Consider the following 13191-nt stretch of genomic DNA (forward strand, 5'->3'; position numbering starts at 1 on the left):
CTGTAGACCAGGCTGGTCTCGAACTCACAGAGATCCACCTGCCTCTGCCTCCCGAGTGCTGGGATTAAAGGCGTGCGCCACCACCGCCCGGCTTGCCTGATCATTTACAATCTGTATATACAACATCTTTTAAAAACTATTTTAATTCTAGTCTTTGAATTCTTGTGATTATATTTCCTTTAGCATCATCCACAGTAACAGAGTGTGACACTAAAACAATAAATAGATTTGAAGCCACAATCGTAAACATTGTTGAACTATTTCTGTTTTAGGGAACACCTGGAAATGCTGATTGACCAACTAAAAATCAAGTTACAGGATAGCCAAAATAGTTTACAAATCAGTGTTTCCGAGTTCCAGACACTGCAGTCTGAGCATGACACTCTGCTGGAGAGGCACAACCGGATGCTGCAGGAGACTGTGACCAAAGAGGCAGAACTTCGGGAAAAGTAAGACTGCCAGCAGCAGTGGGTACTGTTGGTACCAGGCAAGCAGCCTGGTTTATGCTCCTCCCTGGGATTTCAATGAGGAGTAGGGACTTACAGAGGCTTGGTAACTTTGCCTTACCTACCACCAGCCTTCCCTTCAGACTGTTTTTATCTTTAGCATTTTTTTAGAACAGCTAACATTTAATCTTTTCACCTGATATCCCAACTCTCTTACAGCCTTTGTACTCAGGAAATTTCCTTCCCCTGCTACTAAAATGTCCTTTGTGTGAGCGTCAATGATGCTAGAGATTAAAGACACACATGTGCCCTGCCACTGAGCTGTATCCCCGGCCCTCAGAAAGTGGTTGTAACTGCTAATGCTTCCTCCTTTACATTCCTGGTAACTATTTTAAACAAAATGCTTGCAGAATACTATGTACAGTATCTTATTAGTCACTATAAACTTGGTAATTAGGATAACCTTTTTCTAAAGCCAAGCATGGTAGCATACATTTGTAATCTCACCATTCAAGTTCAAGACCTGGGCTACAAAACAAGTTTAAGTCACAGCTTGAACTACATAGTAAGACTGTGGCTATATTCTGTCCTGCTATAGGCCGAAGCAGCTTCTTTATTAACCACTGGTAATAAAACATATTCATAGCATACAGAGGGGACTCCCACATCACATGTGTGTATGTGTGTGTGTCTTTACATGTGTAATAAGGTTATCTGTAGCCCAGGCTAGTCGCATCTACTCATTTTGTAGATGAGGGTGACTTTAAACTTCTGATTCTTCTGCTTCCACCATCCGCCAGAGATGGAGGAGACGTGTCTTTGTACATTCTGTAGATGACCTAGGACTTCCTTTGGAGAATCCAGCTGACAGAGGCTGGGTCAGCATATGCAGTTCAAGGCTCTCAGGAACAAAACTTTTACCTTTAGGTTGTGTTCAGTTCAATCCGAGAACACCATGATGAAGTCTGAACATGCCCAGACGGTGTGTCAACTAACATCCCAGAATGAAGCACTCCGTAACAGCTTCCGTGACCAAGTTCGACATTTGCAGGATGAGCACCGAAAGACAGTGGAGACCCTGCAACACCAGCTTTCCAAAGTGGAAGCTCAGCTCTTCCAGCTCAAGAGTGAGCCATCCACAAGAAGTATGTGTATGTTTGTAAAAGGATTGACTTTGTGTTCTGGCATGTTTATGTCACTTAAGACATTGTTCAGGAATTCATAAGAAAGTGAAATACTGGGCTGGAGAGTTGGATCAATGGTTCAGAGCACTGACTGTTCTCCCAGAAGACGTGGGTTTGATCTCCAGCCCTCATGTGGTGATTCACATCCATCTCCAGTCCCAGGGAATCCAGTGCCCTCTTCCAGCCTCAGAGGACACTGCCTGCATGTGGTACATAGACACATGTGCAGAATACCCAGAGATAGGAAATAATAATAAATAATAATTAGTTAAAAATATGTAAAACTTAGCCAGTGGGGCATGCCTTTAATCTCAGCACTCAGAAGACAGAGGCAGGCAGAGGTCTGTGAGTTCAAAGCCAGCCTGGTCAGCGTAGTTCCAGTTCCAGGACAGCCAGGGCTACACAAAGAAACCCTGTTGTGAAAAACCAATAATAATAATAATAATGTAAAAGAAAAATTTACTGAATAGCAACCTGTATCAGTTCCATAATTAATGAGATATGAATTCGCTTACTGGAAATAAAACCGAATCATTTGAACCCTTCTTGACTATGCTTATAGCAGCCTATGCAGCTTCTTAGACTACTGATTTTCATAATTATGCATTCTTCTGTATAATGTATTTTTTTCCTTTGTCTTACACATATTCCTATTAGTCTCATGGCAAGAGTCCTGATTCTGGCATCTATCACTTGGTACCCAGTGTTTGCCCTTTCCTACATGTGTTCTTTATCAGAAGCTTTGGGGCAGAGCAGGGGACTTATTAACCCCCAGGCAGCATTGTAGTTGTCCAGTCTTTCGCCAGTGCAGCTTCTTCCTTCAGATTTTTTTTCCTCTGAGACAGGGTTTCTCTGTGTAACAGCTCTGACTGTCCTGAAATTCACTCTGTAGAGCAAGCTGACCTCAAACTCACAGAGATCTGCTTGCCTCTGCCTCCCTCTGCCTCTGCTGGCATTAAAGGTGCACTCTACAACCTGGTCCTTCTTCAGATTTTAATGAGGTGAAGTTATCTGTCATTCAGCCTCACCCAGTGCCCTCTATTCTGCTTCCAGAAGGAAACAAAACGTCAGTCATGATGGTGCTCACAGTGATTTGTTTCCCATGGGAAATGTCGTCACGGGAGTATTGGCAGGTGTGGGTCACTTAACAAGGCCAAAGACTAACATTAGGAGAATTTAACTTACATCAAGAGTTTAAAAGGGCTGGGCGATGGTGGCGCACGCCTTTAATCCCAGCACTCGGGAGGCAGAGGCAGGCGGATCTCTGTGAGTTCGAGACCAGCCTGGTCTACAAGAGCTAGTTCCAGGACAGGCTTTTAATCCAGGAAGAAACCCTGTCTCGAAAAACAAAAAAAAAAAAAAAAAAAAAAAAAAAAAAAAAAAGAGTTTAAAAGGAAATGATCAGCCAAAGAAAAGAAAAGCAGATTGTATTTTAGGAGTCAAGAGTGTAATCAACAGTTGGTAAAAGTCAGAAACCCAGGGACGTGCTGCAGAAAGGCAGTCAGAGGCTAACCGAGCTTTAAAAGGACTGGGAGACAGTTCATAATATTGAAAACAAGTGAACTTTGAAACTTAAAAAAAATCCTGAGCCGGGCGGTGGTGGCGCACGCCTTTAATCCCAGCACTCGGGAGGCAGAGGCAGGCGGATCTCTGTGAGTTCGAGACCAGCCTGGTCTACAAGAGCTAGTTCCAGGACAGGCTTTTAATCCTGGATTAAGCTATAAGACCTTGCATAGAGTTAGGAGCCAATCACGTCTTGCATTTGGACGTGTCATATGAGCTTTTCAGTTCTATGTGAGTGTTCATTATATGCAAGCAAGAAATCCTTTATTCCTTTTTGAGACAAAATCATACCATGTAACCCTGACTGGCCTGGGACTCACTACGCAAACCAAATGATAGGATTAAAGGCCCAAGAATTCTATGAACTGTAACCAGTTGGTTCGCTACACCGAACTCTGGGTTCTGTCATCTGAACGCTGTAGGTGTGAGCAGGCAACACTAAGCACCAGCCAAGGTGGCCATGTCAGGGCAGTGACGGAGACTGCCACCACACGGCAGCGGTAGAAAGTGTGGGGCGTTGTGTAAAATCCACGCTGCCCAGCTGTCCGTCACAGGCAGCAAGTAGACGGGTGGATTGTTTCTGTCGGATGCCTTGCATAACTCAATGTAAAGTGACTCTTTGTAACTATTCAGCATTCTTTCTTTAGACACCATTTGTTTACTTGCTGTTTGTTTAATTTCCTTAACATTTTGACGTGCTCAAGGCTGTCTTTAATTTTTTGTTTGTTTGTTTGTTTTGTTTTTTGAGAGAGAGTCTCTGTAGCTTTGGAGCCTGTCCTGGAACTAGCTCTCATAGACCAGGCTGGCCTCGAACTCAGAGATCCACCTGCCTCTGCCTTCCTAGTGCCAGGATTAAAGGCGTGCATCACCACCGCCCAGCTGCTGTCTTTAATTTTATTGGCTGTCTTTGTTAGGGTCAAATCTATTGGTCTTTAACAATTTTACTTCCCCTTTTAAAATATTTAATAGGCCCCGCTTCTTCCCACCAACCTTTGAAAAACCCTCGAGAAAGAAGAAACACAGACCTCCCCCTTCTGGACATGCACACTGTGGCCCGGGAGGAGGGAGAGGGGATGGAGACAGCTGACAGCGAGTCCGCATCTTCGCCGGGCACCCATATTACATCTTTAGAGCAGCTGCTGAGTTCTCCTGACACCAGGTTTGGTAGGTGGCTCAGTGGGAGTGGTTTAAGTCGGCTGTCTTGTTTGATAAATACACTCTAATTTTTATGCTTTTTGAGCTGTTCCAATAAAAGAGCTTATAGTAAAAAACTAAAAACTTGAACACATGCATGGGGCTGAGTCAGAAGTGGATGATGGGAAGTCCTGTATGGTTATTAGAAAGTAAATGACCTGCTGCCTCACCTGCCAGGAAATTCAGTTTCAGGCGATTCCTTACAGTGAGGTTTGCTAAATGTGCTGTAGTAGATACAGTATAGCTTTGGCATGCTTTTTGTTCTTACCCGTAGTGGTAGGACTGTTCATAATACAAGGGGATTCTCATCTTTCGAATGCTCTGGGACCGTGTTTATATTCAACATTGTGTTAGTCCCCATCCAGCTACTGTGATGAGATCCTTGAGAAAGTTAGCATAGGAAGAAAGATTTGTCCTAGCTTACAGCTTCAGCCCAGGGTCATTTGGTCATTTGCCATAGGCAAGACACAACAGCACGGTGAAGTACCTGAGGCAGCCAAGGAGTGGACGGGAATGAGCCAGGCTTCCAGGGTCCCTTTCAAAGGCATGCCTCCTGTGACCCAACTTAGTTCTTCTAGGCTCTACCTCACACTGGGAATCCACTACTCCCTGGCAGATATGAGGCCTTGGATTAGACTCCCCAGCACTACCAAAAAACAAACAAAAAAATTATATATATATATAAAGCATAAACTGTGAGGGGCTTATAGAGCCAAGCTATTTATACTCCAGCAGAAATTCAGTCTTATTTCAAATAGAACCTTTTTGAGCTGAGGTATGTCATACAGATGAATAACAAAGAGTGGACTTAAATATTAAAAGGACTTAAGATATTTAGTTTTTTATTTAGAGTCTGTAATTTCTGATTGTGACAATTACTTTTTAGAACAGCATTTTGCAGAACCCCATTCATGGCATGCTGAATTTACCAAAGAAGAATTGGCTGAGAAGCTCAGTTCCACCACAAAGAGTGCAGATCACTTAAACGGCCTGCTTCGGGAGACAGAGGCCACCAATGCCATCCTTATGGAGCAGATTAAGGTACGGGCGGATCCTGGCTACCCTGGCATGCCCTGTGCAGTTGCTTTTCTAACCTTTGGTGTATATTGCCCCATTTTACATGTTCACATTTCAGTGTAAACATAGTATCTAGATTCATTATATTAGATTCCTCATGATATGAATTACTGCTTTTATTTGTTAAACAAACATTTTTAATTCATTATCTTTTTCTAAGATAAGTATAGCAACTGGCAGACATTGACAAGTCATTGTTCCTCGTATACTTAAGTAAAACAGGAGTATATGTCCGTGAGTCCAATAATTCAAGGCCTTCCCTTTCTTCCTCCCTCGTTCTGCTACATTCCTCCCCCCCCTTTCCTTTTCTCCCACTTTTTCCCCTCTGCTTTTCCCTTTCTCCTTGTTTCTCTTCCTCTCCCCCTTCTATTTCTTGAAACAAACTATGGACTGCTTTTGAACTTGTTATGTAGCCAAAGATGGCCTTGAATATCTGGTCATTCTGCCTCTACTTCTACATGCTGGGATTACAAGCATGGGGGACCATTATAGTCAGCTAAGACTGCTCAAATTAGATATTTCCTTCCTCTGAGAATAATGCTCCAAGCCCTGCGTTTTACATTTATTGTATTATTTAATCTTTATAATGACTAGAGAACCTTTGGAAAATGAAACTGGGCCAGACTTAGGGGCACACACCTTTAATGCTGGCACTTGGGAGTCAGAGCAGACAGCTCCGATTTCAAGGCCAGCCTGGTCTACGTAACGAATTCCGGAGTTTCTAGTCGGCTGCAGCTACATGGTGAGACATAGCCTGGTGCTCGTTAGTGTTCCTGAGCTGAGCTTGTAAAGTACTTGGTTAAGTACTGTTTGCTCTGGACGTCCTGATAGCTTGGCTCTCCAAGTAGGGGAGGGAAGAGATCACCAGAGGCTGCAGCTGTCTTCCTCTTCACCTGCCTCCAGCCTGCCCCTGCTCACGTTCAGCCATGTCCCCAGAGAAGGAGGAGGACTCGCGGGACCAGCTTATGGTCCTGGTTGCTCACTTAGCGTTTCCTAGTGCTCACCAGTTTTCAGCATTCCTCTGGTGCCTGTGCCTCTGAGGCACCTGCTCTTCTGGGGGCATTTGAGGCTGCCAGACTAAAGCACCTCATTTGTTCGCCTCTTTCCGCTCTTCTTGGAGTTGGTTAATAGTTCTCACTCCTTTTGCCCCTCTCAGCTCCACTTTATTTCCCTGAGGTAGGGATTGCTCAGGGAGAGGATAAGTGTGTGTTCAGTTTACTAGATTCAACCAGAAGTTCCCAAGCGCAGCGGTAACCGATTTCTCTCACACTAGCTTCTCAAAAGTGAGATAAGAAGACTGGAAAGAAATCAAGAGCGAGAAAAGTCAGTAGCTAACCTGGAGTACTTGAAGAATGTGTTGCTACGGTTCATTTTCCTGAAGCCCGGGAGTGAACGGGAGCAGCTTCTCCCTGTGATAGACACTATGCTGCAGCTCAGCCCTGAAGAAAAGGGCAAGCTTGCCACAGTTGCTCAAGGTAGGTGGCAGGGGGCACTCGCTGGTACGCGACCGTCTATGCTAACCATCAGTCTTGCTTAAGAATGGATGTGTGCGGGCAACCTTTCTCTCTTTGAATTTCCTTCACTGGGATGAGTTTTGTCAGCTAGCTTTTTAACGTCTGGGGCAAATGGCCTTCCTTCCATCTGGAAATTACATCTCTAGCCTGGTGTTAAGTTGGACGTGTTGGGGGGGGGGGGTGACGTGTTTTTCTCCTCACTCACCTCCCCTTTCTCTACTTCCACTCCCAGACAGTAGAGGGACACTGGTCATGTGACCAACACACTTTTCACATGCATGCAGAGTTAGTACTGCCCCACAGTGGAGTGTAATGCTCACATCAGTTAGGCCAACAGTGTTTCTTTCCCGTAGACTCTTTTCAAATGCTGTGATATACCTGACTTCAAACTGCAGATTAAGAATCATGGTTTTATTTTTGGATTAGTCTAGAGTCTTTTCGTTCTCAAGCATACAGAGAAAATGCGGTAATTTAGTCCCTTGTAGCTGTCATCAGCCTCTGAGTTTTCAACTCAAGCTCTTGTTTATTGCTGCTCTGTCTCTTCTCAACGTTTAGTTGATGTTCTCCTAGCTTTGTTTAGTTGTAGTTTTTCAGGTTTAGTCAAAGGGTTGTGGGGGTTTAGTTGTTTAAGGTTTCTTTGTTTTCATCCCCTTCTAGTTATACTAAGTCATGTTACTAACTTAATATACCATATATTAGTAACTTAACAATCTGATCATTTGTTCCATAGCAGTCCAGCATTTTGAACTTGTTGTTTATAGGAGTATCGCACTTATTCAAATACTGCACATACACAGGGAGTCAGTTTTCTGATTACATCTAGGTGCATCTGGGCAAAATAAGTACCTCACAGGCATCACCATACTAAGCCCAGAATATATAGATACCAACTTGGGACTGATGTTCTCATCTTAATATTCTTTTAACATGTTCCTCTATCTGTTATACATCCTACATAAACTAATAAATTTAGGATGACCCTTGAGGGGGCTGGAGAGGTGACTCAGTGATTAAGAGCACCGACTGGTCTTCCAGAGATCCTGAGTTCAATTCCCAGCAATTACATGGTAACCTCCAGCTATCTTTAGTGAGGGTCTGATGTCCTCTTCTGGCATAAAGGTATATATGCAGATAGAGCACTCATATACATAAAATAAATGAACTAAAAAAAAAAAAGAATGGCCCTTAGAATTCAGTTACTTGGTATACTTAGTAAGGTTTACCTTTTGGCTCTTACTCAAGATTTTACATTTTAAGCAAGCTGGTGCTTGTGGTCTGGGGCTGTGTCTCAGGAGATCTGGATCTAGGACTAATGAGATTCCGGGCTAATGTTTGACATGATTACTTACTTCATAATGAGTATTTGTAGTTCCTTAAATCTGTTTTCGTATATCATGTCTTTCTAATAAAGAATTTCTCAGTACTTAGAAAACTCTTATTTTTGCTTACTATAGTGCAAATTGCTGTAGCCACATTTAACAGTAGTCAAATGAAGCCAGACTTGATACTATATACCTACAAGAGTCCAGGTTTTCCCTGAGCTACAGAGTGAATACCAAACTACAACGGCTATATAGCCTGGCCCTACCTCAAACAACAAAAGAAACTCAGTATTAGAATATACCATTTATTAGGGCTGGATAGATGTCTAAGCAGTTAAGAGCACTGGCTGTTCTTCCAGAAAACCTGAGTTCAATTCCCAGCACCCACATGAGAGCTCACAACTGTAACTCCAGTTTTAGGGTCCCCAATATCTTCATACAGACATACATGCAAGGCAAAACACCAACACACATAAATAAAATATAGCCAGGCAGTATTCTCAGCACTCGGGAGGCAGAGGCAGGTGGATCTCTGTGAGTTCGAGGCCAGCCTGGTCTACAAGAGCTAGTGCCAGGACAGGCTCCAAATCCACAGAGAAACCCTGTCTCGAAAAACAAAACAACAACAAAAAAAAAGACATAAATAAAAAATAAGAATGAATTGTTTGTTCGTTGTGTGTATCTGTGATATGTGCCTTGTGCATCTTGCCATGGCGCACACGTGGAAGTCCGAGGACAGTTTATGGAACTTGATTCTGTCCTTCCACCATGTCGACTCCTGGTATACAACTTAGATCATAGGCTTGGCAGCAGGCATGTATTTTGGCATAAACACTTTGAATAAATGGCGCCCTTAGCAACAGTGAAGTTCAAGGAGCTGAAAAGATGACTCAGTGATTAAGAGCACTGGCTGTTCTTTCAGAGGACCTGGGTTCAAACAAGCACAGGGCAGCTCCCAACCAGTTGTAACTATGCCAGGGAACCTGATGCCCTCTTCTGGCCTCCGCAGGTACCACAGCAGGAAGGTTTTGCACAGGCATATGCAGAAGAAATACTCATACACATAAAATAATGTTGATAAATTTTAAAAGTTCTATAAGGAGCAAAAGAAAAAGAATAGGACAGAGATAGTAAATAAAAACATTTTTATTTTATTTTAGATTTCACATTGATAATATTTAATAATTTCTTTTTTTAAAGGTGAAGAAGAAAGTGCTTCCCGTTCCTCTGGATGGGCATCCTATCTGCATAGCTGGTCTGGACTTCGGTAGATTGATGGGAAGAAAATGCTTTATTAACTCAACAGAATTCATTTGAAGGAAAAATGGTTATTATTGTTTGATCAGGAAGTGTCCATATCTGTTCACATCCCCTGATGATTGTATATATGTATAGCAGATGAATTTAGACTCGCAACTTGTAGTAAAAGGACAACAGCTTGAAGCAGTGGTACCAGTCGCCCACAGCCCTGTGACTCGGCACCATGGCCTCAGTCCCCGTGATCTCCCATGTACAGAGAAAACAGTTTATTCCTGTACTCTGCAACCCCAGGAGCCACTCGTTTCTAAGTAGTACTGTGAATTTTGAAAGTGATTTGAATTTTGGTACCATATGAACTGGAAAGTTTAAACTTTTAAAATAATGTTTCAAGATTAAGGAAATGCTTTGTTGGGAAGGTTGACATGTTTATTGAGGGATTATGAAGTACGTATGCTAGTTAATTATGAGGCTAAGTTAAATTGCAGTTTAGTCCGTTGCTTTAAAACTCCCCCTCCCCCCACTTGTTATTTCAAAACTTACCCAGGTACTGGTGATAGGACGCTGACCTTGAATAGATGGAGCCCACCTCAGCGGATGTGTCTCTAGGCTCTTAGTGTGCTGCCATTGCTCCTAAGCCATGAGTCTGTTTTGAGAATTCCCTGCCTCTTAGAGCAGTGACTGTCTGACTCAGCATTAAATACACATGAACCTGGTGCTTCCAGTATTGTTCAGGTAGCCTTGTTCCCCAAGCATGACCCCGAGAGGGCTCAGGCTTACTCTTGGTGAATAAGGCTAGCTGGGGATGTGTTATTTGCCTTTATGTCTCTGAAAATAGTCCATTGACTAGATTAAAATTGTGCTCTTAAATCAGATTTGGGGATTATATTTTAATAATGCAATTTGTTAATAAATAACCACATAGTGCTCTCTGGAGTTCTTAAGCGTATGGTTGATTCTCAATTTTCAGTCTCAGCTAGAACTCTGACTGTGTATGTCAGTCACTATGAACATTAGTTTCCAACCTGGTTTAGCTGGTTTGCTGCTGACATGCTGAATTTGTTCTCTTAAAGCAATTATCTCTCAGTGTTCGCCCCCCTCTTGTTAGAACAGACCTAACTAGTGAATGTATTGATTAAATGTATCTATCTCAGAGCTGACTTTAGAAGCTGAGTATTTTTAACTTCATAAACTGTGAATATGAGTATGCCCAGTGGCATCTGATGTAATTTTAGTAATATTTAAATAAATTCCACTTTTTCTTTGGGCCTACTATACCTTTTGAAGTCTGTATAAACTTGTTTTGAAATCTAGTCTGTTCATATGAATGTAATAAAAATGCTTTTTGCATGGTAAAAATTACTTTGATTACAAAAGACATATATGCTTTTTGTGACCAGCAATAAGGAACTATAATAATTGATATTTCTATTAAATGCATTTAACTGTATATTCTGTTTCTCTGACTGTCCTTTTTCTGTTAAGCACTGACTCTTTGGAGTTTTGAATCAGGCTGTGAGGTGGAGTACAAACTGTTGGTGCTGCCTGTCCGGGGCTGGACCTAGTGGAACTTAAGACAATGTCTTACACAGACGGAGCTACTCAGAAGGCTTTGGCAGAAAAATTCCCTTTATCTCAGGGACTTGAGGCCAGCCTACTGAGACCACCTCCCGTCAGCCTCTTCAGAGAACCCAGACAGCCTGGCATGGTGGCACATGCCCTTAGTCCTAGGATGCCGCAGTAGGCGGATCTCTACAGCTTTGAGGCACCTTTTTATTTTCTTTCAACAGGTCTAAATTCTGTTGCATCTGCACTCTTTTTTTCTTTAATGCCTCTTTGTGAGTAGTTTCACGTCGCATGTCTACAAGGTTCGCCCGTGTTGTAGCAGCTGTTAATACTTCATTCATTTTCATTTTTCAGGGAATTCCATTGTACGAGTCACCGTTTTTATCCATTAACTTACAGACATGTTCATGTTTCCAGCTGTTGGCTGTCATGAAATTTGCTGCTACACCATTTTGCATAAAAGCTTTTGTGTTTTCAGTCTTTTTTTAGAGAAATGCCATTTGCATTTGCTTGCTCATGTTTAAAGTCCTGTTAGTTTTTCACTTCCCTTTTTTTCAAGTATCTTTATGTGTTCAAGGTAAGTTCTGTCAGCTGTATGTTAGCAAATATTTTTTCCCATTCTTTGATTCTGTGGATTGTCTTTTTTTGTTTTTTTTTTTTTTATGGTTTTTCGAGACAGGGTTTCTCTGTGGTTTTGGAGCCTGTCCTGGAACTAGCTCTTTAGACCAGACTGGTCTCGAACTCACAGAGATACGCCTGCCTCTGCCTCCCGAGTGCTGGGATTAAAGGCGTGCTTTTTATATTTTTTAATGTTTAAAAATGTGTGTATGTGCACACGCATATGTACCCATGTACATATACACTCATGTGCCACTGTGTGCTTGTAGAGGTCAGAGGACATGTGGGATTGGTCCTTCCCTTCAGACAAAGATCAAACTCAGGTTACCTGGTGTACACAGTGAGCACTTCTACCCACAGAGCTACTTCATCAGCCCATTTTTGTATTTGTAGTTTCTAAAGATAGGGCTTAGAACTCACTGTGTAGACCTGACTGTCCTTGAACTCCCAGAGATCTGACTGTCTCTGTTTCCCAAGTACTGAAATTAAAGGCTTGTACAGCTACCACATCTGGCTCCATTTATTTATTTATTTATTTATTATGTATACAATATTCTGTCTGTGTGTATGCCTGCAGGCCAGAAGAGGGCACCAGACCTCATTACAGATGGTTGTGAGCCACCATGTGGTTGCCTGGAATTGAACTCAGGACCTTTGGAAGAGCAGGCAGTGCTCTTAACCACTAAGCCATCTCTCCAGCCCCTGTCCATTTATTTCCTTAAAGATAATGTTTGAGGGCTAGTGAGATGGCTCAGTGGTTAAGAGCACTGCCTGCTCTTCCAAAGGTCCTGAGTTCAAGTCCCAGCAACCGCATGGTGACTCACAACCATCTGTAATGAGATCTGGTGCCCTCCTCTGGCCTGCAGGCACCAGGACACTGTATGCATAATAAATAAATTTTTTAAAAAAGATAACGTTTGAATTCTAAAATTTTTACCTTCAGTGAAGGTTTTTACTCTTCTGTGGTATTTTTGTGTGGGTTTTTTTTTTTTTTGACTTTTCATTTTATTTGTTTCTGTTTGTCTTTTGTGCTTTTAGTCTCACTATTGCCTAATGCAGGCTCACAAATGTATTCATGTTCTTCTCAGAATTATCAGTTTAATTTTATTTGGGCCCGCATTTAATTAATTGTTATATGCAATATTGGTTACATTTTTCATTTCCGTGACAAAACACCTGATGAAAAAGAACCTTATGGAAGGAAGGCTTTCCTTGGTCTCACTGTTGGGTGCACAGGGGTCCTTGCCACCAGTGAAATTCAGTGTTGTCTTTTCAGAGAAAAAGATGTATAACCTGTTTTTCCATCCAGAAGGTTGGGAATTAGAGGTGACTAGTAGCCTGGTGATCTGCATTATCTGAAGAGCCAGGCCACATCAAGCTCTCACAACCAGGACTGGAGATACTTGATAATCTAGATGACCCTTATTGTGGTGATTTTTTTGTTTTTTTT

General features: G+C 42.3%; 1 protein-coding gene across 1 annotated transcript in view; it reads left to right on the forward strand.

Moving 5' to 3' along the window:
* Gcc2 (GRIP and coiled-coil domain containing 2) overlaps positions 1–11097 on the forward strand; it is a 43272-nt gene extending 32175 nt beyond the window's left edge. Inside the window, exons 17-22 of the mRNA XM_026778214.1 lie at positions 273–449; positions 1374–1591; positions 4163–4357; positions 5274–5428; positions 6738–6939; positions 9501–11097. Coding sequence (XP_026634015.1) covers positions 273–449; positions 1374–1591; positions 4163–4357; positions 5274–5428; positions 6738–6939; positions 9501–9571 — 1018 coding nt within the window. The 3' untranslated portion in view covers positions 9572–11097. The remainder of the gene's footprint in view (positions 1–272; positions 450–1373; positions 1592–4162; positions 4358–5273; positions 5429–6737; positions 6940–9500) is intronic.
* Positions 11098–13191: the final 2094 nt, after the last annotated feature.

This window comes from Microtus ochrogaster, unplaced genomic scaffold (genome assembly GCF_000317375.1).
Source record: "Microtus ochrogaster isolate Prairie Vole_2 unplaced genomic scaffold, MicOch1.0 UNK113, whole genome shotgun sequence".
In the NCBI taxonomy this organism is placed as follows: Eukaryota; Metazoa; Chordata; class Mammalia; order Rodentia; family Cricetidae; genus Microtus; species Microtus ochrogaster.